General features: G+C 39.5%; 1 protein-coding gene across 2 annotated transcripts in view; it reads right to left on the bottom strand.

Annotated features, from left to right (window-relative positions):
• The window catches only part of hsd17b4 (hydroxysteroid (17-beta) dehydrogenase 4), a 109,275-nt gene that overhangs the window by 14,291 nt on the left and 68,886 nt on the right, over window positions 1-26,098 (bottom strand). For both annotated transcript variants that reach the window (XM_059969636.1, XM_059969635.1), the window contains exons 18-20: window positions 24,838-24,907; window positions 9,675-9,781; window positions 7,962-8,048 (exon numbers count right to left, since the gene is read on the bottom strand). In XM_059969636.1, coding sequence (XP_059825619.1) covers window positions 7,962-8,048; window positions 9,675-9,781; window positions 24,838-24,907 — 264 coding nt within the window. The remainder of the gene's footprint in view (window positions 1-7,961; window positions 8,049-9,674; window positions 9,782-24,837; window positions 24,908-26,098) is intronic.

Genomic DNA, 26,098 nt, shown 5'->3' with positions numbered 1-26,098 from the left:
CACAGCTGCCACACAGACCACAGCAAAAGTGCAGGGCTATCATGTCCATTTAGGAGAGCGCCAATCACGTCATCAAGAAAAATCAGCATCCTGGTTGCTTTGCTGTTACTGCTTCGTATCTTCTATCCAGCATTAGAGTAACAAAATATGGACAGCCTAATTATGCCACGTGGAAAGAGAACGTGGACATTATAGTCAAGAGATGATGCCAAACGTCATCGGGAAATGGCAAGGAGAGGGACAGAACAAGAATCGGATGAGGCCAGGGCCGCACGACTCCAAAATCAACGTGTCAGGACAAAAAAGATGAGAGAAGAGACAAAGGACAAGAGGCATGCACATCTCCAAAATGACAACAATAAGCACAGAAGGAGGAGAGAACAAGAATCAGATCAGTCCAGGGCTGCACGATTCCAGGATCAGAGAGAAAGAACAAATGGTAGAACAGATGGAAGAGATGAAGGAAGAAAAGGCTGCACGACTCCAGAATGACAAAACAGGCAGAGGACAAGGAGAGAGGAAGAGACAGAGGAGAAAAGAACAGATCACCTCGAGAATATGTGCCAAAGAGTAACTATTGCAAGAGCTGCTGAAGACGACAATGACCGCTTTTCAATGACAATACCACCATGGAGAAAGAGCAAGGCAAAATGCACGACTCATGGAGATGAGAACTATCAATGATCCTAATATCATGATCGATGAGAGGCATCATGGACAAGCTCTTCTGTATTTTCAAGAGAAACTTCAGAACTTGGGCAAAACACTTGAAGAATATAACTTGCCAACAACAAAAAATGGATCAGTTACTCAAAATGCTGGCAATTTGGAATTATTGCGTGAACTGCAATGCAACAGAGACAAATAGCAGGAATTTGTTTCACAGAAGGAGCCCCTATTGAATAATGAGCTAAGAGAAGTATATGAATATGTGTGCGACTGCTTGGAAAGGAATCTCTCTTCAATAATTTTCATTGATGCACCAAGAGGAATGGCCAAGACATTTATCATCAACTTGATCCTCACTAAAGTTAGGGGTGATGGAAGAGTTGCTATTGCTGTAGCATCATCAGATATTGCAGCAACATTGATGCCTGGTGGTAGGACAGCGCATTCAAGATTCAAAATACCCCTCAAAGTCAATGAAGATACCCTTTGTAACATCGATAAAAACACAAATACCGCAAATTTACTCCAAAACGCGTGGCCTATTTTCTGGGATGAGTGCCCCATGATTAAGAGGGAGAGCTTCGAAGCCGTGGACTGGACACTTTGTGATGTTTGCAGCAAGAATGAGGTCTTCAGGGGTATTTTAACCATTTGCTGTGGCAATTTCCGTCAGCTTTTTCCGTCAACATTTGCTTGTATCCAAACTGCCAAAGGAGTACAGATGGTTTCGAAGCTAGCTGATTGCAATTCGTTCAGCCGTTGACTAAAGTGATTCTTGTGTCATTAGCAAATGCCGAGGCCTGTGCACTGAAATTGTAATAATGAGGTAGAAATACATATCAACACATAATCTGCTGGAGAAATTCAGTAGGATTAGCAGATTCAGTGAAGAGAAATTATCGATGTTTTCGGTTGAAACTCTGCATCAGAAGCATGCTAACAATAGCAAGAATTTATTCATTGAGCAATGCTCATACAATGTAATTCAAAGTGCTTTACAATGGGATAAGGTGTACCAAGAAAATAAAATAAAAATACAGACAAAAAGGTGTTAGTTAAAAGCAGGTTAAATAAAAAAGTTTTGAGCTGGCATTTAAAAGTGTCAACTGAGTCTGCATCCCTTATGGTTTTAGGTATTGAATTCCACAGTTTAGGAGCACAGTTCAGAAAAGCTAACCTGCCAACTATCTTTTGAGTGAGATTGTTTAAATTTAAGACAGCTGCAGAAGAAGACCCAAGAGCTCAGGCAGGATAATAAGATGAAAATTATTCTGTGATGTAGTCTGGTCCCAGACCATTGAGCTTTAAAAACCAGTAAGAGAACTTTAAAATCAATTCTAAAAGTTAGCAGGAAGCCAATGCAGAATAGTTAGGATGGGAGTGATATGCTCCCTCATCCAGATTTTATTTAAAAATCTAGCAGCAGTGTCCTGAATGAGTTGAAATTTGTCAATACATTGCTTTGGAAGGCTAATCGAAAACGCACTGTAATAATCTATTCCATGCAATAAAAAAGCACAAATTAGATTTTTAGCATTGCATGACAAAAATGGATGTACCTTTGCAATAGTTCTTAAGTTTCCACCCTCTAACCTTCCATGTCTCCAACAACCACTACTTTACCATTTCCTGTCAATCACCATATGTAGATGCTCTTGTACCTAGCTCTATTTATTAACTTTATTAACATACATTATTAACATACTTTATTAACATACATTGTACATAAGCTATCTAACACATTTACAGTATATTTATTGTATTTTTATTAGTATTATTGCATTCTTTATCTTATAGCGTATTTTTCTGAGCTCCATCAGATGTGGAGTAACAATTATTTCATTCTCCTTTAAACTTTATACAGGAAATGACATTAAATAATTTTGAATCTTGAAGTGTAGAAATACTGCAATGGTCATACTGATGTTTATGGTGGATTTAATATTCAAATTCAAATCAAGGATAACACCCAAGCTTGTTACTTCTCATTTTACAAGGCAAGCCAAGTTCCCAAGTTTATCAAGAAATTTATCTCTTTTGGCTTTGGGACCAGCCAAAAGTATTTCAGTTTTATCTTCATTTAGTTTTAGGAAATTATTGATCATCTATTGTTTATTGAAGCTGTACCAGAAGTCAGAAAAGATGAAGTGTTACCATCATTAGGCTCAACTGAAATATACAATCATGTGTCATCTGCATAAATGTGGAAATCACGTTTATGCTCTTCAATGCTATCTCCGAAGGACAGCATGTACAAGGAGAAGAGTACAGGACCAAGACAACTTCCCTAAGCAACACCAAAAGGTGCATCGTATCTCTTCGAAAATTGGTCTCCAAGAATGACAAAAAATTTTCTCTCTAAGATAAATGAATGAAACTGATTAAGGGCAGTACCAAAGAAGCCATTCCAGTTCTCAAGGCAATCTAAAAAAACATTGTGGTCAATTGTATCAAACGCAGCACATAGATCCAAAAGGACTGGAACTGAGAGTCTGTTGGCATCAGTGCTGAGCTTAAGGTCACCGTCAACTTTGGTAAAGGCCGGCTCCATGCTGAGGTTTGCCGCAAAACATGACTGAATTTTTTCTAGAATATTATTCTCATTCAGAAAGGTGTTCAGTTCATTGAAAATAACTTTCTCAAGAAACTTGGCCAGGAAGGGAAGATTTAATATAGGCCTGTAGTTAGCCAGTACCTCACTGTCAAGGTTTGGCAATTTAAGTAGGGGTTTGACAGCAGCGATTTTAAAGGCATCTGGAAAAACTCCAGTTTCAAGGAAAGGGTTAATAATTTTCCTAATTGAAAACACTATTAAAAGAGTCATCAGAAAATGTGACAGGGGTGAGACAGCAAGTTGACAGGTTACACTGTTACAATCTTGTACAGCTCTGTAATGGAAATAGTTGGTAAATTTTGACACAGTTGCCGATTCTCTACGAAGCGGCTATAAAGGTTACCAATATCGGTACCTATACTTTCCCTAGTAGAAATAATTTTGTTGAATAAAAAACAAAATCACAGATTTCTCACACTTTGTGGCATATACTCAACTGAGGACATTACAGATTGGAGCAGTAATCAATAGTAAGTATATAGTTGAAAAAAATATTCTTCAATTGCCACTATTCTCTGTAATAATCTTGGAAAAACCTGCTCTTCTTACAGAGTGTATAGCAGCATTAAAGGAGACTAGTTTTTCATCAAAAATATTGTGGTGGACTTTAATCCTAATCCTCCTCCATTTTCTCAGTTACTCTGCATGATCGCTTGAGTTTGTGGACATTATTATTTAATCAAGCCGATGTTTTACTGAATGATTTTTTTTTAAACCCTAGGTGGGGCAACTGTGTTTAATATATTTGTCAAGTTATTGGTGAAAGAATCAACCATTTCATTTACTGAGCAATTTAGGTCACATGGGTCAGATAAACAACCTAGCTCAAAGAACTCAGTTGTACTACAGCATCCAGAAACTGTTTTTTAACTTTTTTTTCATGGTCACGGCTCTAGGTATGTTGGCCATGGTGGATTTAAAATATGGAAGAAACTGTCAAACTTGAATGAGTCATGGACAGTGGAAGCAGACAGATCAATTTTCTTTGTTCCTGCCATGTGATTGGAGATGGAGGCTGATATTTTCTGGAACTGTTTTATGTCCTCCATTTTGTGAGATGAAGTTGCATTGCTTTCTGTGGTTTAAAGTAGACACAATGATGTTTCAGGTAATCTGCTGAACTAGAGATAATTTCCAATGCAGATTTGATGCCTGCCTGGAGTGATCCGAACTGGTAACTGAACAAATAGCTATAAATTACCATGTGTCACTTGCTGGGAACAGGGAATAAATGGATGCTGGCCTGGAGTAGAGCCAATAAAAAGGTGTTAAAGGTCAATCAGACGACCTACAGACAATGGCACTGGAATGCTGGTGGTGGACCTGAGGAGGGCTAAGGCACCGGTGACCCCTGTTTCCATCCAAGGGGTCAGTGTGGACGTGGTGGAGGATTACAAATACCTGGGGATACAAACTGACAATAAACTGGACTGATCAAAGAACACTGAGGCTGTCTAATAGAAGGGTCAGAGCTGTCTCTATTTCCTGAGGAGAGTGAGGTCCTTTAACATCTGCAGGACGATGCTGAGGATGTTTTATGAGTCTGTGGTGGCCAGTGCTGTTGTGTGCTGGGGCAGCAGGCTGAGGGTAGCAGAGACCAACAGGCTCAACAAACTCATTCGTAAGGCCAGTGATGTTGTTGGGGTGGAACTGGACTCTCTGACGGTGGTGTCTGAAAAGAGGATGCTGTCCAAGTTGCATGCCATCTTGGACAATGACTCCCATCCACTCCATAACGTACTGGTTAGGCACAGGAGTACATTCAGCCAGAGACTCATTCCACCGAGATGTAACACTGAGCATCATAGGAAGTCATTCCTGCCTGCGGCCATCAAACTTTACAACTCCTCCCTGAGCCAATAGTCTGGTCCTGGACTTACTTCCATTTGGCATGATTAACTTATTATTATTTAATTATTTCTAGTTTTATAATGCTATATTTCTACTCTATTCTTGGTTGGTGCAGCTGTAACAAAACCCAATTTCCCTCAGGATCAATAAAGTATGTCTGTCTGTCAATATTTGAATTGGTAAGGAAGGAGCACAGAAATGAATACTTTAAGTGTGCTTCAGCGATAACTCTCAAGCAACACATCAGCGCAAGGAAGAACCCCCATGCCAAGGGCTGGGCGAAGAAAGGATTGATAATCCGGCCAACGGAGATCCTCATTTTGGTGTTATAAATTGGAAAAGTTGTCTGAATGAGTATTGGTGCAGGGGAACAGTAGAATTCATGTACTAAATTGTTGGCCTGGGGCCAACACAATTACGTTCCTGTTTGTGCACAGGGCAGTTGCATAGTGAGTTTCCTAGCCTAGTTCTGTTGACAAATGGTCAGCAGGTATGAGGGCATCAAAAAGTACACTAAGATGATCAAAGATGGTGTTATCAGACAGCGAGAACCTTTTGTCATTATTAAGTCAAGTATGTTTCCAAGTCAGCTGGTGAGCTCATTGACCTGCAGGGTAAGATCTAGGCTGTCTAGTAAGCTCATGAATTCAGCTGCTATACAATTCATATTTGAAAGATCATTATGAATATTGAAATCACGTGATGACAATCCTGTCATAGTTCAATACAGTAGAGGATAAGAATCCTCAAAATTTTGAGAAAAAGCAGGCATGGATTTAGGAGGGTGGTAAATGAGATGGCCGATATGGAGAGAAGGAAAAGGGGAGTGGCAAGAAAGGATTCCGAGGCAATTGGTGGACTGAAGAGAAATGTAAGATAACAAGCAGATAGTGCCAGGTAGGGAGGTGAGCTGGGGTGTACTTGGAAGCTTGTGGCAAGTGAATGGTCGATGGAAGCAGAGAGAGAGAAATGAGAAGGCGAAGGATGGACAAGTCAGTGTAAGAACAGGAGGGGGAGCTGATATGGTCTGCAACCAGGAGCACAGACTAAGTATATGTATTCTATGCAACGATCGCTGAGTCTGCTTATGTATGCTTCCTTCAAAAACTGAAATGAAAACTTGTTTGAATGCTTGTGTCTGTTTTCTAGTACTGTCCCATTTAGGCCTTTTCAAGTTTAAGACAGATACAAAATGCATTCTAAACTATTTATTATTATTAAAACAGTTCAAGAATTTACACATTTATTTTCTGTTAGAAAATGTTTACAGCAAACACTAATCTCAGAAGGCTGCAAATATAAATCACCTGCTGCTTGATATTTTCCACCAAGTGGCAGAGAACTGATGACTGGCAGGCATCCAACTTCCATGCTGCATAGAATGTGCCTCACAAAAATACATAAAGCAGCATTATAGATACTTAAGTTTCCAAAGATAATTAAATATGAGTGCAACAACAGTAAATGAGAAACTGCCCACTTTGACAGAAAAATAATAAATGCATCTACCTTAATAATGAAAGATTACACAGCATTAAATGCAGATGGGTGCAAATGTCTTTGTGCACAATTCCCAAAAGACTCTTATGCAGCCATACAGAGCACTGGTGAGACCACATAGTGGTCCCATTATCAATGGTAGGATGCTAATGCATTGGAAGCAGTTCAAAGATCTAACAGACTGAAACCTGAAATGGATGGGCTGTCAAAGGTAAGTTTAGATTGGCCTGGTCTGCATCTGCATATTTTTAATATTTTTAAAGCAGGGATATTACATTAACAATATGTTGAAGGTTAGCGAGGGAGGGCGGAAATATGGAGTCAAAGGGACAATCAAATCAGCTTAAACTTTTTACATGGCAGAGGAGACAAAAAGAAATAAATGGCTCACTCCTGCTTGTAATTTGCACCTTTGTACTGAAATCTATTCTCTTTACCCTTACACATTTATGTAAATTTCACTTAAATGAATTATTCACCCTATCTTTCCTGTAATAATAAATTCACATCTCATAAGAAATTGGAGCTTGATATCTTGGTGCTGTCGCTTTGTATTCATAGCTTTTGCTTGTCTAAGCAAAACTCAACTCTTTCTTATTCTATTAATTGTTTCAAACCCTTAAAAATTTTTGAAGATGGCTTTTAGGTCACAATTCAACCATTTATTTTAAGAAGACATCCAGCCTGCGTACGATTTCTTAGTGGCTATGATCTTGCAATTTTGATACTCTTATTGCTGAGCTTTCTATATGTTTGCTAATTCCTCCTTATCTTGTTAATAATATGGCAACCTGAACAATGTTGAAAACTAACTGAATGAATGTATGATGCAAATTTTGCTTGGCTTATGCTTTATAATTCTATCCTTCACAAAATAATCCTTGAGCTTGGTTTAACTTTTTAAAAAAGTGTTTTGTAGTGTTTTAACCTCTGGTGTCTCTGTAATATGGGTTAAAATATGCTCTGTGCTTTCAGGCATGAACACAATTTTTCAACCAGGACTTTGTGAATTAAAAATATAGAAGTTATTTTTTCTCTCTGTTGATGTAATGAAGTATTTTTTGATTTATTCTCAGATAAAACTGAAGAGTCCTAACTTTTCTTTCAGGATATCTTACAGGCAGAGAGAGAAAAAAATCCCTAAAATTCTGACCTCTACTACTGTTGCTATCTCACATCTTCAAAGACTGGGACGAAGAGTTTCCATACACATCAGCCCCTTAATAAAAAAGCTGATTCCAATCAGGTAAAACAAATAATTAGGCAATGGTTGAAGTTTGTTTACTACTTGCATTGTTTTCGCTAATGAAGATGAGAAAGTTCTGACCTTTGACCGAAGATGGATGCGGTTTCCTTCTTTCCACATTTCAGTTTCTATTGTTTGTCCAGGAATGATTGGCTTTGCAAAACGAACCTGTTGAAAAGATTATTTCTAACAGTAACCATTCTAACATCATAAAGAATATACAGGCACTGAAAAGGTGCATTTAGTTTAACGTACAGGCTTCTAACAAATGTCAAGTCTATTGCATCATAAATTGATACATTTCCAAAAAACACCAAAATATATATAAATGTGTAGTCCTAAGTTATTGATAATACACACGTCAACATGCCCACAGATTTATATGCAAGGACAGTTTTTCCTGTTATTCTTGCACATAATTTTGCACATTTTATTCAAATGTATTATGGATTTTGTAATTAATAACAACTTACCATATTTCACTTGCAAACGTGAAGTCTGCAAATTACTTTGAATTACAAATCACTGAAGCAGGAAATATATAAACCCAGTTTTAACTACTGAGGCAGACAGCAAAATTATTCCAGAAAAGCAAGACATTTAGGTCATATCACATTGCCCAGGATTTGGAAACTGGATTCAAAGTTGTTCTGATAATTGGACGAAAAGGTTGACAATCAAGGGTATGTTTTGTGACTAAAAATCTGTGACAAGTGGCATATGGCAGAGATCAGTACAGGAACCTTTGCATTTTGTCACATTAACACTCCTAATCTGATATATGAGAGTAACATGAGTAAGTTTACAAATCATATTGTAAACTTAATTAAAATTGGTGGTACAGTGGATAGTGAAAAGACTAACCCTCAGTTGGAGAACAACACTAAGTTAGTAACTTAGGCAAAGCAATGGCACAAAGAACTTAATCCTGAACAGTATGAGATTTTACATTTTAGAAGGACTACTAATGGCAGGATCAAACTGATATGATTCCAGGAAGTACAAGAACAAAAGTATCTTGGTATTAGTATCCATGAATCCACCTAATGAAGTAGCACAAGTAGTAAAGGTGGAATAGGCAGTATATAAGAATTATCCCTTTATTAGTCAGAATATCAGAGCAAGAGGTTATAGATCAACGTAATACATAAGTTAGACTACAGAAGGAATACCTTACGGATTTCTAGTCACCACATTGCAGGAAGGATATTATTGCACTAGGTAATGCTGAGGAAGTTTATCAGGATGTTGCCTGGATTGAACAATGGAATGAAGGGAAATTGGATACACGAGGCTTTTTTCCTGGAAATGGAAAAAGCTGAAGGGACCTGATAAGTGTATATTATCAGGGGCTTAGATAGGACTGACATAGAGGCATTCCTGCCCCAATCCCAACCCGAACGGTAGAGATGGCTGAATCAGAGGTGGGGAAGGTGTGACTAAAGGGGTTTAGAAAGGATTTCAGGTGGAAGTTTTTCTCTCAAAAGGTGGATTAAGTCTGGTACACACTGCTTGAAAGATTGTTGGATCAGGTATTCTAAAAATATTTAAGGAAGTAAACGAGCACATGAAACTGGCTGAATTCTGGTAACTATGATTATTATACATGTGCACTTTACAGTAAGCATGGGTATGACTTGAAAATCAATCAAATAAACATGTTCAAACCCCACAGTCTGTCTATACTGTAATTGATAAATATAACACGTTTGCACGAAGAGCTGAACCAATCCAGTACTCAGTGAATAAGACAATCCAGATGCTACATCAGATATAAAATCTGAAGCTTTATACCTTGATTGCTTTGAATTTTGTCACATCATTATTTGCATACTGCTTTAAGACATGCCGAGCAGCAAACCCCATGGAACACAATCCATGCAGAATAGGCTTTCTGAACCCTTTATAGGAGAAAAAAAAAGTTTTATCAATCTGATATTTTTTCATAATTCTAATAGACTAAAATATTACATAATATATCCATTCTCCTGCCACTGTTATAAGCTTTAGTGTTTCACTCCAAGTTTTGGCAAATTACTGTATTTCGTCCGGCTCACTGCCTATGCTGTTTGCTATAATCCTTTACCAAAGGACTGCACGTATTGCACAAGTGTGAGCAGAGATGGTGCTCGGTGCCAGATGTCTGGTCGGAGGCTCGAAGTTTTCGGACTCAGAGTTGGCTGTGGTTGGGTGCTTCCAGGGGCTGTATCGGCAAGGTTGCGGCGCTGGAGGATCATTGCAGGAAGAGTTTTTCTTCCTTCCACCGTCTGCATGAGATGATGGGCTGTGGGACGAGACTTTTTACCGTGCCATGGTCAGCTCTTTATCAGATTACGGTATTGCTTTGTACTGTTGGAACTATATATTATAATTATGTGGTTTTTGTCAGTCTTTAATCAATTATGGTATTGTCTGCACTGTTGCAACTAAGTGTTAACTATAACTATGTGGTTTTGTGTAGGTTTTTGGTTTGTTGGGTGGTAATACTGGTCTTTTGACTTGGTGTGTCTGGGTAGTCTTTTTTTGTCTGATGGGTTTGTAGTTCCTTTCCTGGGAACGTGCTAAGACGGTAGCGCGATATTAATACGCAGCAGCCTCTCTGGTCTCTGGATTGGGGATTACCAAACGTTATGTAGTTTTTCTTGTGTGGTCTGTTTTGTCGTGTGCTTTTTTGTGATATCATTCCGGAGAACGCTGTCTCATTTTTTAACTGCATTGCGTTTGTGGTTTCGAAATGACAATAAACTGAATCTGAATCTGAAGTGTTGCAATTTTCTCATTCTACAGAGGAATGTAAGCTTCAGCTTCAGCTTCAGGTAAAGACACATTTTGTGGGATCCTACCACCAAACACGTTTTTACTTCTCATCCATTCTCTGCTTTCTGCAGGGAACACTCACTCCTCGATTCACTTGTCCATTCATCCCTTTCCACTGATTTCCCTCCTGGCACTTATCCCTACAAGTGAAAGAAGTGCCACACCTGCCCATTCCACCACCTCCTTCACCTCCATTCTAGGCCACAAACAGTCCATCCAGATGAGGCAACACTTCATGTTTAAGTCTGTCGAGGACATCAACTGTATCTGGAGCAGCCTTCTACATTGAGGCCCAATGTAGATTTGGAGGCTGCTTTGTCGAGCACCTTCGCTCCATCTGCAACGAGGATTTCCCAATGACCAACCAATTTGTGAATACATAGCACCTCCGCAGAGAGAGTTAAGTGCACCAAGTTCCTGGGATTTCACATCACAGATTACATCTTCTGGTTCCTTAAAATCACCTCCCTGAACAAGAAGGCACAGCGGCAGCTCCACTTTCTAAGGAGATTGAGGCAAGTGAAGCTCTCCTCCTCCCCATCTTAACTGCATTTTACAGGAGAACCATTGAGAGCATACTGACAAGTTGCATCTCCATCTGGTTTGGGAGCAGCCAAACATCAGACCAGAAGTGCTACAAAGGACTGTGAGAACACCTGAGAGAACAATAGGATTCTCCGTACCATCCACTGGGGATATTTATCAGGAGTGCTGCATACCTAGGGCCCTTAGTATTAAGGATCCTATTCATCCAGCATTCTCTTTGAGTTTCTACCACGAGGCAGGAGACTCCAACGCATAAACACAAGAACAGTCATGGTGGGAAACAGTTTCTTTCCTCAGGCCATTAGGCTTCTGAACTCCTCTGCTGCACTGTATTTGAAGTGTTGCTGGTTAACCTGTTTCATACCTTACAATGTTTCATTTGTGCACTTTAGTTTGTCATTATGTGAGATTAACCTATATATACATATGGTTATATATACAGTGCCTTTAAAAAGTATTCAACCACCTCTTGAAAGTCTTCATGTTTATTGTTTTACAACATTGAATCACAGTGGATTTAATTTGGCCTTTTTTTAGACAGATCAACAGAAAAAGACTTGTGTCAAAGTGAAAACCGGTATCTACAAAGTGATCTAAATTAATTAGAAATATAAAACACAAAATAATTAATTGCAAAGGTATTTTCCCTCTTTAATATGACACATCAAATCATCACTGGTGCAGCCATTTGGTTTTAGAAATCACTTAATTAGTTAAATAGACACTGCATACAGTCAATTCCTTCAACTGTGTTAAAAATACACCATTATTTGGAAGGTCCAATTGCTGGTGAATCAGTATCCTAGCAAAAACTACACATGAAGACAAAAGCTGGAAGAAGGTTCTACGGTCTGATGAAACCAAAATTGAGCTTTCTGACCATCAGACTAAATGCTATGTATGGCGTTAAAAAAAACACACCATCCCAATGGTGAACAACAACACACATAAAATGCTGGTGGAACACAGCAGGCCAGGCAGCATCTATAGGGAGAAGCGCAGTCGACATTTTGGGCTGAGACCCTTCGTCAGGACTAACTGAAAGGAAAGAAATGAAAGGTTAGTCCTGCCGAAGGGTCTCGGCCCGAATCGTCGACAGCGCTTCTCCTACAGATGCTGCCTGGCCTGCTGTGTTCCACCAGCATTTTGTGTGTGTTGTTGTTTGAATTTCCAGCATCTGCAGATTTCCTGGTATTTGATCCCAATGATGAAGCATGGTGGTGGCTGCGTCATGCTGTGCTTCACCACAGAAGGCCACGGAATGCTTGTGAAGTTAGAAGGTAAAATGAATGCAGCAAAATCCTGAAGGAAAACCTGACGCAGTCTGCAAGACAACCACAAATTGGGAGATCTGTTTTCCAGCAAGACGGTAACCCCAAGCACAAAGCCAAAGTTACACAAGAATGGATTAAAAAGTTAACGTCCTGACATGGCGAAGTCAGAGTCCAGACCTCAATCCAATTAAGAATTTGTGGCTGGACTTGAAAAGGGCTGTTCACACATGATCTTCATGCAATCTGACAGAGCTTGAGCAGTTTTGTAAAGAAGAATGGGGAAAAATTGCAGTATCCAGATGTGCAAAGCTGATTGAGATCTATCTGCACTACTCAAGGGTATAATTGGTGCATCTACTGACTTGAAGGGGGTGAGTAATTATGCAATCAATAATTTTGTGTTTAATAACTGTAATAAATTTAGACTGGCTAGTAGATATTTGCTTTCACTTTGATAAAAAAAGAGTCTTTTCTATTGATCAGTGTCAAAAAAGCCAAATAAAATCTACTGTGATTCAATGCCGTAAAAAAAAACATGAAAACTTCCAGGGACAGGCATGGAGGGGTGGAGGGGATGCTGGCTGAATACTTTTAATAGGCACTGTATGCATGTAGTTAAATAACAATAAACCTGGCTTGACTTGACATGATTTAATTTCAATCCCAATTCTCATTCTGACATGTCAGTCCATAGCTCCTTGACTACCTAGATATTACCTCCAACCTGACGGCATGAATATCAATTTCTGCAGTTTCTGGTAATTTCTTTCCCTTCCCCCTTCTCTATGCTTCTATTCCCTATTCTGGCTCCCCTCTTACCTCTTCTGTTTACCTCCCCACCTATCAAATTTCAAAGTAAATATATCAATGTACTGTACATGTCATGATAGACTACCCTGAGATTCATTTTCTTGCAGGCATTTACAGTAGATACAATGAATCACAGTAGAATCAATGAAAAACTACAAAGATTGGCAATGTGCAAAAGATTATCAACTGTAAATGCAATAAGAGAAACATAGTAATAAAAATAAATATATTAAGCAATAATAATATTGAGAACATGAGTTCTAGAGTCCTTGAAAATGAATCTAGAGGTTGTGGAATCAGTTCAGTGTTGAGGTGAGTGAAGTTATCCACACTAGTTAACGAACCCGATGACTATTGGGACCTAAGGCTCCTGTATTTCCTTTCCGATGGCAGCTGCAAAAAAAAAAACAGCATTGCTTCGATTATGGGAGTCCTTGATGATAGATGCTGCTTTCTTGTAGCAGAAATCTATGCTGAATTGTAGGGAGGGCTTTATCTGTGATGGACTAGGCTGTACCACTATCTATACCGGGCTTTTCTGTACATGAGCATTGGCATTTCCACACCAGGCTGTGCTGCAGCTAGTCTAGATGCTCTTGACAGTGTATCTATCTATATACGTTCATAAAGTATTAGATGGCATGCTGAATCGGTGCAAACTACTATGAAAGTAAATGAGTTGCCATGTCTTCTTTGTAATGGCACTTCCATGCTGAACCTAAGACAGATCCTCTGAAATAATAATACTGATGAATTTAATGTTACTGATTCTTTCCAACTCTAATCCCCTGATAAGGACAGGCTCATGGACCTTCAATTTGCTCCCCAATAATCAGTTCATCTATCATCTACTAGTTTTCAGTTCACTCCTGTGTCCCCTTCCTTCCTTCTTAAGATCCACTCTCCTCTCCTTTGTTAGCCCTTTAGTTTTTCCCACCTCTCATTTCATTCCCCTTCCACCATCCATGCACCTTCCCCCCACCTGCTTCACCTTACCTTCTAGCTTGCACTTCATCCTCTCCCTCCACCTTGTTATTCAGTCTCCTTCCCCCTTTATTTCAAGTCCTAATTAAGGGTCTCAGCCCGAAATGTTGTCTCTTTATTCCTTTCCATAGATGCTGCCTGACCTGCCAACTTCCTCCAGCATTTTGTGTGTTACTCTGGATTTCCAGCGTCTGATGACTTTTGTGGCTGAGCGTCAGAATTTCTTTTAAGGTCTGTAAATTTGCATCTTTATAATCTGTTCCATATCAGTTACTGTCCAACTTTTTAAAAAATGAATTAAACTTCATTTAATTTACAGAAGGGTATCAAATAGTGCTGAAAGCAATCAATGCCAAAAATTGATATTTTGATAATTAGTGCAATGATTTCAATTTTTATTCCTTTTGATCATTTAAAGAAATAGATATATAGAATTTAAATCCTATGAACCAGCATGCCTGGGACTTTGAAGGTGCTAGATAAGTAGATTTTCTGGACTGTTAGTTGTAATTCCATCAATATCCAAGTTACTTTTAATTGACTTTTTTTTCCAAAGCTATTGCACTGTAGTACAACGTTTTTTTCAGTGAACCTGGTAAGTTTATAGAGTGCACAGGGACCAAGGTTCCAGTCAGTTGGAAGACAAGTCAGCATTCAATATCTGGTAAGTCATATGCTCAACACTGTGGCTTCTAAATAGTGTTAGATATTTAAGGTAATTCTAAAGCCGCAGAAGAGTAACCTGATCTTTTTACTAGAACACAACAGATTGAATTTAGAGAAAAATACATGCTAAAATATACCATAGAACCTAATCTATGTTCTCAACTTTCCTGCTGAGACTTTAGACCATAAGACATAGGAGCAGATTTAGGCCATTCAGCCCATCTCTTCTGCTCCATCATTTCATTATGATTGATTATATTATCATTGTCAATCCCATTCTCCTGCTTCCTCCCCATAACTTTTGACACCTGACTAATCAAGAACCTCTCAACATACACTTTAAAAATATCCAAAGGCTTGGCCTCCATAACTACCTGTGGCAATGAATTCCAGATTTCAGTACATCCCTATTCTAAATGGACAACCCTCTATTATGAGGCTGTGCCCTCTGGTCCTAGACTCCCCACTACAGGAAAAATTCTCGCCACCTTCATTCTACCTGGGCCATTCAATATTCGATAGGTTTCAATAAGATCACTCTCAATCTCCAAATTCCAATGAGTACAGACCTAGAACCATCAAATGCTCTTCATACATTAACTTTTTCATTCCGAGAACCATTCGTGTGAACCTCTGGATCCTCTCCAATGCCAGCACATCATCTCTTAGATAAAACTGTTCACAATACTCCGTGCAGTGTGATAAAAACCTATAAAACCTCAGCATTACTACCTTGCTTGTATATTCTAGTCCTCTTGAAATGAATGCTAACAATGCATTTGTCTTCCTCACCACTAACTCAACCTGCAAATTAACCTTTAGGGAATCCTACACAAGGAATTCCAAGTCCCATTCTACTCTGATTTTTGGAACTTCTTCCCATTTAGTAAGTATTCTGTGCCTTTATTCTTTCTACCAAAGTGCACGAACATACATTTCCTTACACTATATTCTATCCGCCACTTCTTTGCTCATTCTCCTTATTTAAGTCCTTCAGCAGACTCCCTGCTTCCTCAGCACTACCTGCCTCTCCATCCATGTATCACCCACAAACTTTGCCACAAAATTGTCATCCAAATCATTGATGTTAACACGAAAAGAAGCAGTCTTAACACCGAAACCTGCAGGACACCACTAGCAGACAACCAGAAAAGGCCCTTTTTATTCCCACTCTGTCTCCTGCCAGTCTCACAATCTTATATCCATACTATTATCTTTCCTGTAATATCATGGGTTCTTATCTAAAGCAACCTTATGTGCAACACTTTATTAATGGCCTTCTGAAAATCCAAGTAAACATCTACTGACTCTCCTTTGTCTGTCCTGCTTGTTATTTCCTCAAAGAATTCCACAGATTTCTCAGGCAAAATTTCACCTCAAGGGAAACCATAGTGACTTTGGCCTATTTTATCATGTGCCCCGAAGTAACTTGAAACCTCATCCTTATTAATGGACTCCAATATCTTCCCAACCATTGAAGTCAGGCTAACTAGTTTATAATTTCTTTCTTCTGTCTTCCTCCCTTCTTATAGATGAGAGAGACATTTGCAATTTTCCAGTCGTCTGGAACCATTTCGGAATCTAGCAGTTCTTGAAAGATCATTACTACTGCCTCCACAATCTCGTCAGCCACTTCTTTCAGAATCCTGGATTGTAGTCCATCTGGTCTAGGTGACTTATCTACCTTCAGACCTTTCAACTTCACAAGCACCTTCTCCTCAGTAATAGCAACTGCACTCACTTCTGCTCCCTGACAACTCTCAATTTTCTGGCATACTACTAGTGTCTTCCACAGTGAAGACTGATCCAAAATATTTATTAAGTTCATCCACTGTTTCCTTGTCCTCCATTACTATCTCCCCAGCATCATGTTCCAGCAGTTTAATATCTACTCTCACCTCTCTTCTACTCTTCATGTATCTGAATTTTCCTATAGACGTATATTTTCCCAATACTTCTTTGAGGTTTAAGATAACGTTTGGAGTGAACACAAGTTACTACTATATACAAGATATAAAGTAACAGCTAACATAAGATGGATGAATTATTTTCTCATATGCATCCAATAAATTCATGAATAATTCTATAGAGTATCTCATGGCTTGGCCTTGGTAAGATCCCAAATTGTGTATGACCATTTGCTAGTTGCAGCTTTAACATGAGGCTGTTCTGCTTCTTGCAACGCACATATTTGTTATTCTTGAATTGCCATGTTTCACTCACTGGAAGTTCCTCTCCTCAACACCCACGTTGAATCCATTGCCAAGATGTGCAGGATGCAACTTCTTGTAGATGGTTGCAGTGACAGTGCTAGCTTCTTCCACTGAAATAAGGAAGCTTCTGCACAACTACGGGTGTCTTATTTGCTGTACTATAACTCTGAGTAACAGCTCTATAAAACTCTAATGGAGTATTGGAGTATTGGGTTCAGCTCTGGTTCCCTCATTACAGTAAGGAAGTGGAAGCTTTCGAGAGGATGCCGAGAAAACTTACCAGGCTGCTGCCTGGATTAGAGAGCATTTGTTATGACGATAGGTTGAGTAAGCTAGGGGATTTCCCTTTGGAGCAAAGGAGGGTGAGAGGTGACTTGAAAGGAGTGTATAAGATGATAAGAGACACAGATAGAGTGGAAAACCAGACCCTTTCCTTAGGTGGAAATAACTAATATCAGGGTTCATAAATTTAAGGTAATTAGAGGAAAGTATGGGAGGGGGGGAAGTCAGAGATTGTGTGTTTTTAAACGTAGAGTAGTGGGTGCATGGAACATGCTGCCAAGGTAGTAGAGGCACATTAATCAAAGAATGATGACGGTTATGTGGGAGGGAAGCATTAAAAGGTCTATGCAAAACTTTGGGCTGCAGAACAGTACAGCACAGTACTGTCCTATGTTTTATGGCCTATCCGTTTATATATTTATTTGTTTGCTTTGAGGAAACTGTATTAAAATGAATCAAGTAAAATGTTGAATTGAGTAATCAATTTTTCTTACATTGGCTTTAACCTTATTTTAATAACGCATTAAACAAAAGCTACTACAATAAAGACTAAAACGATATCCTATTTCTTTTAGCCTTCCAATCAAATCAGTTGATAGATTTTTTGTGAAAGTATCACAGAACCTAAAAGTAGTGGTGAGAGCTGATACTCTTAATATCATAGCAGCATTCACTAAAACATGATAACAAGGGGCTCTAATAGAACTGGCCAATCAGAATGAAATGAAAAACTTTCTATACACTGAAATTATACCAATGTGCAGTAAGGTGATTACAGATGCAGGTCACCAATAAAAGCTACAGGATGTTTTCAGAGAAGAACTTCCCCCTTCAACATGTTGAACAGTATAACTTTGTCATACTATGAATGGAGCTACTTACTGATAATTCCAGCCTTACATTAGCAAACACAAATTATCATGAAGTGCCACTACCCCACCATAGAAAGCTGTTCTAAGGTTTGTTTTGTATCTGAATCTCTTAACAGATGCTCGCATTTTCTACTACTAGTCCACAGGATGATAATAGTCAAGGCTATGATATCTGAGTCCACTACCATCCCTGTCTGCAGCCTTATGGTTTTAAAGAAACAATGGAAAACAAAATGAAAAAAAAAGATCAAATGAGAAAGTGAAAAAAAACAATGCTCTAAACATAAAACTACTCTGTTTAAAAAAAAACCTGCCCTGCAGATTTCCTTTGAACTTACCCCCTCTGACTTTAAATACATGTTTCCCAGCATGTATTTAAACACCAACCCAGAGAAAAATTGCTGGCTGTCTGTCTATGCCTCAACTTAATAAATCTCATCAGGTTTCCCCTCAGTCTCTGACACTCCAGAGATACCAACACAAGTTTATCCAACATCTCCTTATATACCACATGACCACTAATACAGGGAGAATCCTGGTTCAAAATTCAAAACAAATTTATTATCAATGTACATATATGTCACCATGTACGGGCCTGAAATTAATTTTCTTGGTGCACTCAATAAATCTATAAATAACATAACAGAATCAATAAAATGCCAACCAACTAGTATGTTCAACCATAGTGCAGAAGACAACAGGTTGTGCAAATACAAAAAGAAGAAATCATAAATAAATAAATAAATACATAGATAGATAGATAGATAGATAGATAGATAGATAGATAGATAGATAGATAGATAGATAGATAGATAGATAGATAGATAGATAGATAGATAGATAGATAGATAGATAGATAGATAGATAGATAGATAAGCAAGCAAGCAAGCAATAAAATTGAGAACATAAGATGAAGAGCCCTTGAAGATGAGTTCATTGGTTGAGGCAACATTTCAATGATGTGGCGAGTGAAGTTATTCTCCTTTGGTTCAGGAGCCTGATTGTTGAGGAGTAGTAACTGTTCCTGCACGTGGTGTTGCGCCAGTCCCGAGGATCCAGTACCTTTTTCTTGATGGTCACAGCCAGAGGGGAGTATGCCCTGAATGGGGGGGGGGGGGGGGGGGGTGTTACCTCATGATGGATGTTGGTTTCCTATGACAGCATTTCATATAGATGTGCTCAGTGGTTGGTAGGGCTTCCTGTGATGGACTGGGCTGTATCCATTCAAAGACATTGGTGTTTCTATCCCAGGCCGTGATGCAACCAGTCAATATACTCTCCACCACACATCTATAGAAGTTTGTCAAAGTTTCAGATGTCATGCCGAATCGCTGCAAACCCCTGAGGAAGTATAGGCACTGCTGTGCTTTCTTCATAATTGCACTTACATGCTGGACCCAGAACAGTTCCCTAGAAATAGTAACACCGAGGAATTTGAAGTTGTTAATCCTCTCCACCTCTGATCCTCTGATGACAATTGGCTCATGGACCTCTGATTTTCTTCTCCTGAAGTCAATAATCAGCTCCTTGGGCTTGCTAACAATGAATAAAAGGTTGTTACTGCACCACTCGGTCAGATTTTCAATCTTCGTCCTATATGCTGATTCATCACCACCTTTAATTCGGCCAACAACAGTGGTGTTGTCAGCAAACTTGAATCTGGCATTGGAGCTATGCATAACCCCACAACCATCAGTGTAAAGCAAGTAGAGCAAGGTGATGAGAACACAGCCTTCTGGTGCATCTATGCTGATGGAGATTGTGGAGGAGATGTCGTTGCCTATCCAAACTGACTAGGATCTGCAACTGAGGAAATCCAGGATCTAATTGCAAAAGGAGGCATTGAGGCCAAGATCCTGGAGCTTATTAAGGGAATGATGGTATTGAATGCCAAGCTGTAGTTGACAAAAAGCTACCTGATTCATGCATCTTGCTGTCCATATGCTCCAAACTGAGTGAAGAGCCACTGAGACAGCATCTGCTGTGGACCTGTTGCATCAGTAGGCAAAATGAAACAGATCTATGTTGCAGGCAGGAGTTGATATGTTTCATCACCAAACTCTCAAAACCACTTAACTGTAAACGTAAGTGCTACCAGGCCCAGGTCTTTACTACATGGTCGGGTACCCATCTGGGCCAATGCTTTTCATGGATTCATCCTGCTCTTCTACATCTTCTCCAATGCTTTGACATTGTCCCTATAACGGGGTGATCAGAAATGAAGGCAATACTCCAGATGCAAGTTGAGTCAGTGGAAAGGAAGAAAACTGCAAGTAGATTCATTTCAAGAGAACTAGAATACAAAAGCGTGGATGCAATGCTGAGGCTTTATGAGGCAGTGGCAAGACCTCACTTGGAGTATTGTGAGCAGTTTGGGCCCCTTATCTAAGAAAGGATGGTACAGCCTCAGAATAGAAAGAAATCCCTTTAGAGCAGAGATAACGAGGAATTTCACTTGCCAGAGGGTGGAGCATCTGTGGAATTCTTTGTCAAAGATAGCTATGGAGGCCAAGTTATTGCATATGTTTAAAGCAGAGGTTGATAAGTTCTTGATTAGTAAGGGCATCAACGATAATGGCATGAACTCAGTTCGAGGCGGAGTTAAGATGGCGCTAAATGGCGATTCCTTTGCTTGCATCTTTGGAACCAGCTCTCTTTCTATCTTTAATATCTTTAATTTTCCCTTTCAGGGTTCTTTTGAAGACCCTACCTGGAGTTACACACAGACTTCGGTCCTTTGCAGGAATGGGACCTGTTCACAGGGTTTCAGGACTAGACATTGTTGTTCCGAACACCAGGCTTCGGCCTGAGAGTCCAGTTTGTATTTGGAAGCCTAAGATCTTGGGGCTCTGGAGACTTGCAGATCGAGGGTTGGTGTCATGGCAGGAGACTCGTGTGTCATCCGGGAGGCCGGAAAATCTTTCACTGTGGGCCCGAAGACCCAAGATCTTTGCAATCTTCAGGCACAGAGCTCATAAAAAGTGACAAAAAGGAATTTTTAACATCGTAAACCAGCAGGTTGTTATTATGTCTCCTGCTCACTATGAAAATTACTGCCCAAAACCTAGTCAGATCATTATTTCAACATCGTGGCTACAAGGACAGAAACAAAGACTGGTAGCTCAATTTGTAACCCGTCGAAGTCTTTCCCCTATCTGCAAAGGTTATATTCATCCCCTGCCAGAAACAATACCACTGCAACAATAATGAAGTAATGACACCACCCAAGCAGAATCAATTTGCTCATATCAATTCTCAAGCCATTGCCATTGATATCCTTCCCCTCCTCCTCTTCCAGCCCTTTATCTTACAACCCACCTGGCCCCACTTATCACCTTTGAGCTAGCCCTCCTTCCCCTCCCCCCAGCTTCTTATTCTGGCATCTAATGCCTTCCTTTCTCAGCCCAAGATGTTGACTGTCCATTCATTTCCACAGATGATATCTGACCTGCTGAGTTCCTCCAGTGTTCAGTGTTCCTCTGGAATCTGCAGAATCTCGTGTTTTTCACATTCTTTAGCCTATCACAGATGTAGGATAACTGCCACATGTATTATTCTCAAGCACCATGCTAGCTCACCAAGTTTTTACTGACACATCATGTCTCTCTGATTTATATTGCTAAGAATAGTGGACACAGCCTCATATCCCAAAATATCCCATATCCCAAGAGGAAAAGTGAAACACAACTGACAAGAAGAATTAAAGATGGTATTAAGCCAACAGTATAAACCTATAAAGTTGCCAAAAACTGCAGTAGTGCTGAGGATTGAGACAGATTTATAACTTGGCAAAGGAAGAACAAAGGCAAGATGAGAGGACACATTCACAAAACCTAAATATTTACTAGAGCAACACATACAAAATGCCAGAGCAACTCAGGTCAGACAACACCTATGCTGAGGAATAGAGCTGATGTTTCGGGCTGAGATCCTTCCTCAGGACTAGAAAGAAAGGAGGCCAAAGCCAGAATAAGAAGGTGGATGGAAGAAGAGAGCACAAGTTGGCAGGTGACATGTGAAACCATATGAGGGGGAAGGGGGATGAAGTGAGAAGCTGGGAGGTGATAAGTGGAAAATGTAAAGACTGTTGAACAATTTCTCCTCTGCCTCCCCCTCCCTTAACTTTCTTATTCTGGCTTCCTTTCTAATCCTGATGAAGGGTCTTGGCCCGAAACATCACATTGACTGTTTATTCCCTCTATGGATGTTGCCTGACCTGCTGTGTTCCTCCAGCAATTTGTGGATGTTGCTCTGTATTTCCAGCATCTGCAGAATCTTGTTTTTCTAAAAAAAAATTAAGAAATTTCTATACGTGAATTAAAAGCAGAAGTCTAGCATGGACAATTGTGGTCGCACTGCAGAGAGAGGCAGGAGTAATCATAATTTATAATTGGGAGTAAGGAATCTGCAGTGAGATTAATTAATTTGCATCTGTCTTTAAGAAGAAAATATACAAAATGTGCCAAGTTATGAACCTGAAGAAAGATGTAAAGAGGATTCAGCAGGCATGCAGATGGCAAGCAAATGGATAAAGTCATAAGTGGAATACAATGTGAGTGTCAGATCATCCATTTTAGTGCACCTAACATAAAAGCACACAACTTGTTAAATGCTGACAGATTGGGCAAGGTCAATATTCAAAGAAGCATGGGTGCACTGATTCACAAGCTCAATTCACAGGTACAGACAGCAATTTAGGAGGGCAAACGGTATGTTCACCTTTACCAAAAGGTATTTGATTTCAGAGGCAAGGAAGTCTTTCAAAGATAAAGAACAGCTTTATTTTTCACATGTACATCAATACATACAGTAAATTGTGAAATCAGTCCAAGTAGCAACCTACTAGTGTCACCATGCATCTGACAACAACATAGTACATCCACAACTTACTAACTCATACATTTTTGGAATGCTCAAAGAAATCGGTGCACCTGGAGTAAACCCTTTTGTCACAAGGAGAATGTACAAACATGTACAAACTTACAAACTCTCTACAGATTCTCACTGCACTTATATAGTCTGCCTTTGAGAACATACTGGACATAACTAAACCAAAAGCCATGGATAAACCAGGACATTCATAATCTGCTGAGGGTTAGATCTGTGGCATTCATAATTGATGATCAAGATCTATACAAAAAGTCCAAGTGCGACCTATAGAAGGCTATTTTAAGAGTGAAAAAGCAATTCCAACTGAAGTTAAAGACCGAATAGGATTCACACCAACTCTGGCAGGGTTTACAGGTCATTACATAGTAAAAAGAGAAACTTAATATCATGAATGGCTGTGATGTTTCCAGATGAACTCAGTGCCTTTTATGCAGGCTTTGAAACAGATAATGAAACTACATCTATGAAAATCTATGCAGTATTTGGTGACTCTGTAACTTTGTTTCAGAGATTGACATCAGAACCTCTTTCCCTCACAAGACAGCAGGCTCTGATAGTGTACTTGGTAGGGTGCTGAAAACCTGTTCCAACCAACTGGCGGATGTGTTCAAGGACATATTCAGTCACCCACTACTGCAGTTGGAGGTTTCCATCTGCTTCATAAGGGTGAAAATCATACCAGTGCCCAAGAAGAGCAGGGTGAATTGCCTCAACCTCTTGCACTCATATCTACTGTAATGAAGTACTTTGATAGGTTGATCAACCAGAATCAACTCCTGCCTAAGCAAGGACCTGGACCCACTGCAATTTGCCTCATGAGAGATAGGTCTACAGAGGATACAATATTACTGGCTCTCCACTCAGCCTACAATCACCTGGATAATAGCAATACCTACATCAACTGTGTTCAAAATCATCATACCCTCTGTAGTCATTTCATTTCATAGCTTGTCACACCAGAGTCAGCCATTCTTGTTTGGCGCATAGTGTCAGGATTGGTCTCCTTTTGGATTAACTGGGTCACGGTATGAATGTTCCTGACTCGACCCTTGTTTTTTTACAAGGCCAAGTGGCTAGCTCGGCACTCAACCTGGCACAGATGGAAATCTACCCTCAGTAGTAATCAAAAAGCTCTAAAACTTGGGACTCTGTACTTCCCTTTGCAACTGTTTCCTTGCTTTCCTCATCAGAAGAATAAATGTCAGTACAGATCAGAAATAGCATCTCCTCCTCACTGACAACCTGGCAGACCACAAGGATGAGTATAAGCCCATCGCTTTACTCTCACTACACGCACAACTATGTGGCTGGGCACAGTTCAAACGCCACCTATAAATTTGCCAATGACACAACTAAGCTGAAACTTACAAAATTCTGAAAAGTTGAGATAGGCTAGTTGAAAGGAAAGGATATTGGATACTGTTTCAGGGGATATTGTTTCAGAACAATGGGTAGCCACTTAAGACTAAGGTGAGGAAAAATATCTCATTCAGTGTCAAACTTTAGAATTCACTATCCGAGAAGGCCGTGCAAGCTTCAAAATAGTGTTCATTCAAAGCAGAAATCAATATGTATGGACATTAATAGAATGAAAGAACATCACCTCCAAAAGATGCAAAAGTTGGATCTATGTGCAGAGGGTTCCAATCTCCACTCAATCGATACAAAGCAGCCTGTAACAAAGGAATTATTCCCTTCTTATTCAGTACAGTATTCCATAACATTCAAAAGTGCATGTCATGCATTACAAGTTTGCAGTATTTCAGCACATATTTCATATTCAATTAAATTTGTTGTGCTTTTTACATTAGTCTGATTTACTCATGTAACCATTATAATTAAGAGGCAGGATCTGTGGAGGTTAAGGTCATAACCTGAGTGTTATTAAGAGCCTCTTAAATATCCCTATAGTATCTACCTCTACCACTACTCTTGGCAGTGTGTATCACACACCTATCACCCTGTAGAAAAAAACTTCTTCTGACATCCTCCCATACTTTCTTCCAATCACCTTAAAATTATGCCCCTCATATTAGTCATTGCCACCTTGGAGAAAAAGTCTCCAGTTTTTCACTTAATCTATGCCTCTTATCATCTTGTACACCTCTATCAAGTCACCTCTCATCCTCCTTCGCTCCTAGGAGAAAAGCCAAGATCACTCTGTTTCTCCACACACTGCCAAGAATCATGACATTAACCCTGTATTCTGGCATCAAGTTTGACCTTCCAAAGTGACTGACTTCACACTTTTCACACTTAACTCCATCTGCCACCTCTCAGCCCAGCACTGTGTCCTATCAATGCCCTGTTATAAGGCTCAACAAGTTTCTATCCACAACACCATCAAACTTCGTGTCATGTACAAACTCACTAACCCACTCTCCCACTTCCACATTCAAGTCATTTATAAAAATCACAAAGAGCAGTGGGCCCACAACAGATCACCGCAGAACACCACTAGTCATCAACCTCCAGGCGAAATATACTCTATCCACAACCACACTCTGTCTTCCATGGGCAAGCCAATTCTGAATCTATGCACACAGGTTTCTCTGGGTATGCAGGCAAACATTGTTTCATTCATTGAGGAACAATGAATTTATGCAATCATCAACAAATATTCACATTTTTCTCTTATGATGGAAGGAATGTCATTGAAACAACTGAAGATGATCCAACCAAGGTCACTGTCAAGAGCAACTTCTGTAGTGTAGCCCTGGGGCTGAGATAATGACCTCCAAAAATCACAACCACCTTTTTTTAAGACAAGGTATGCCTCAAAACACTGAAATGCTTCCCCTTTGATATCCAATGATCTTAAGTTTCACCAGGGCTTTTTGATACCAAATATTGCTTTGATTTTA

This window comes from Hypanus sabinus, chromosome 5 (assembly GCF_030144855.1).
Source record: "Hypanus sabinus isolate sHypSab1 chromosome 5, sHypSab1.hap1, whole genome shotgun sequence".
NCBI lineage: Eukaryota > Metazoa > Chordata > Chondrichthyes > Myliobatiformes > Dasyatidae > Hypanus > Hypanus sabinus.
The sequence above is the reverse complement of the archived record's forward strand: the minus strand, read 5'-3'. Positions and strand labels throughout refer to the sequence as shown.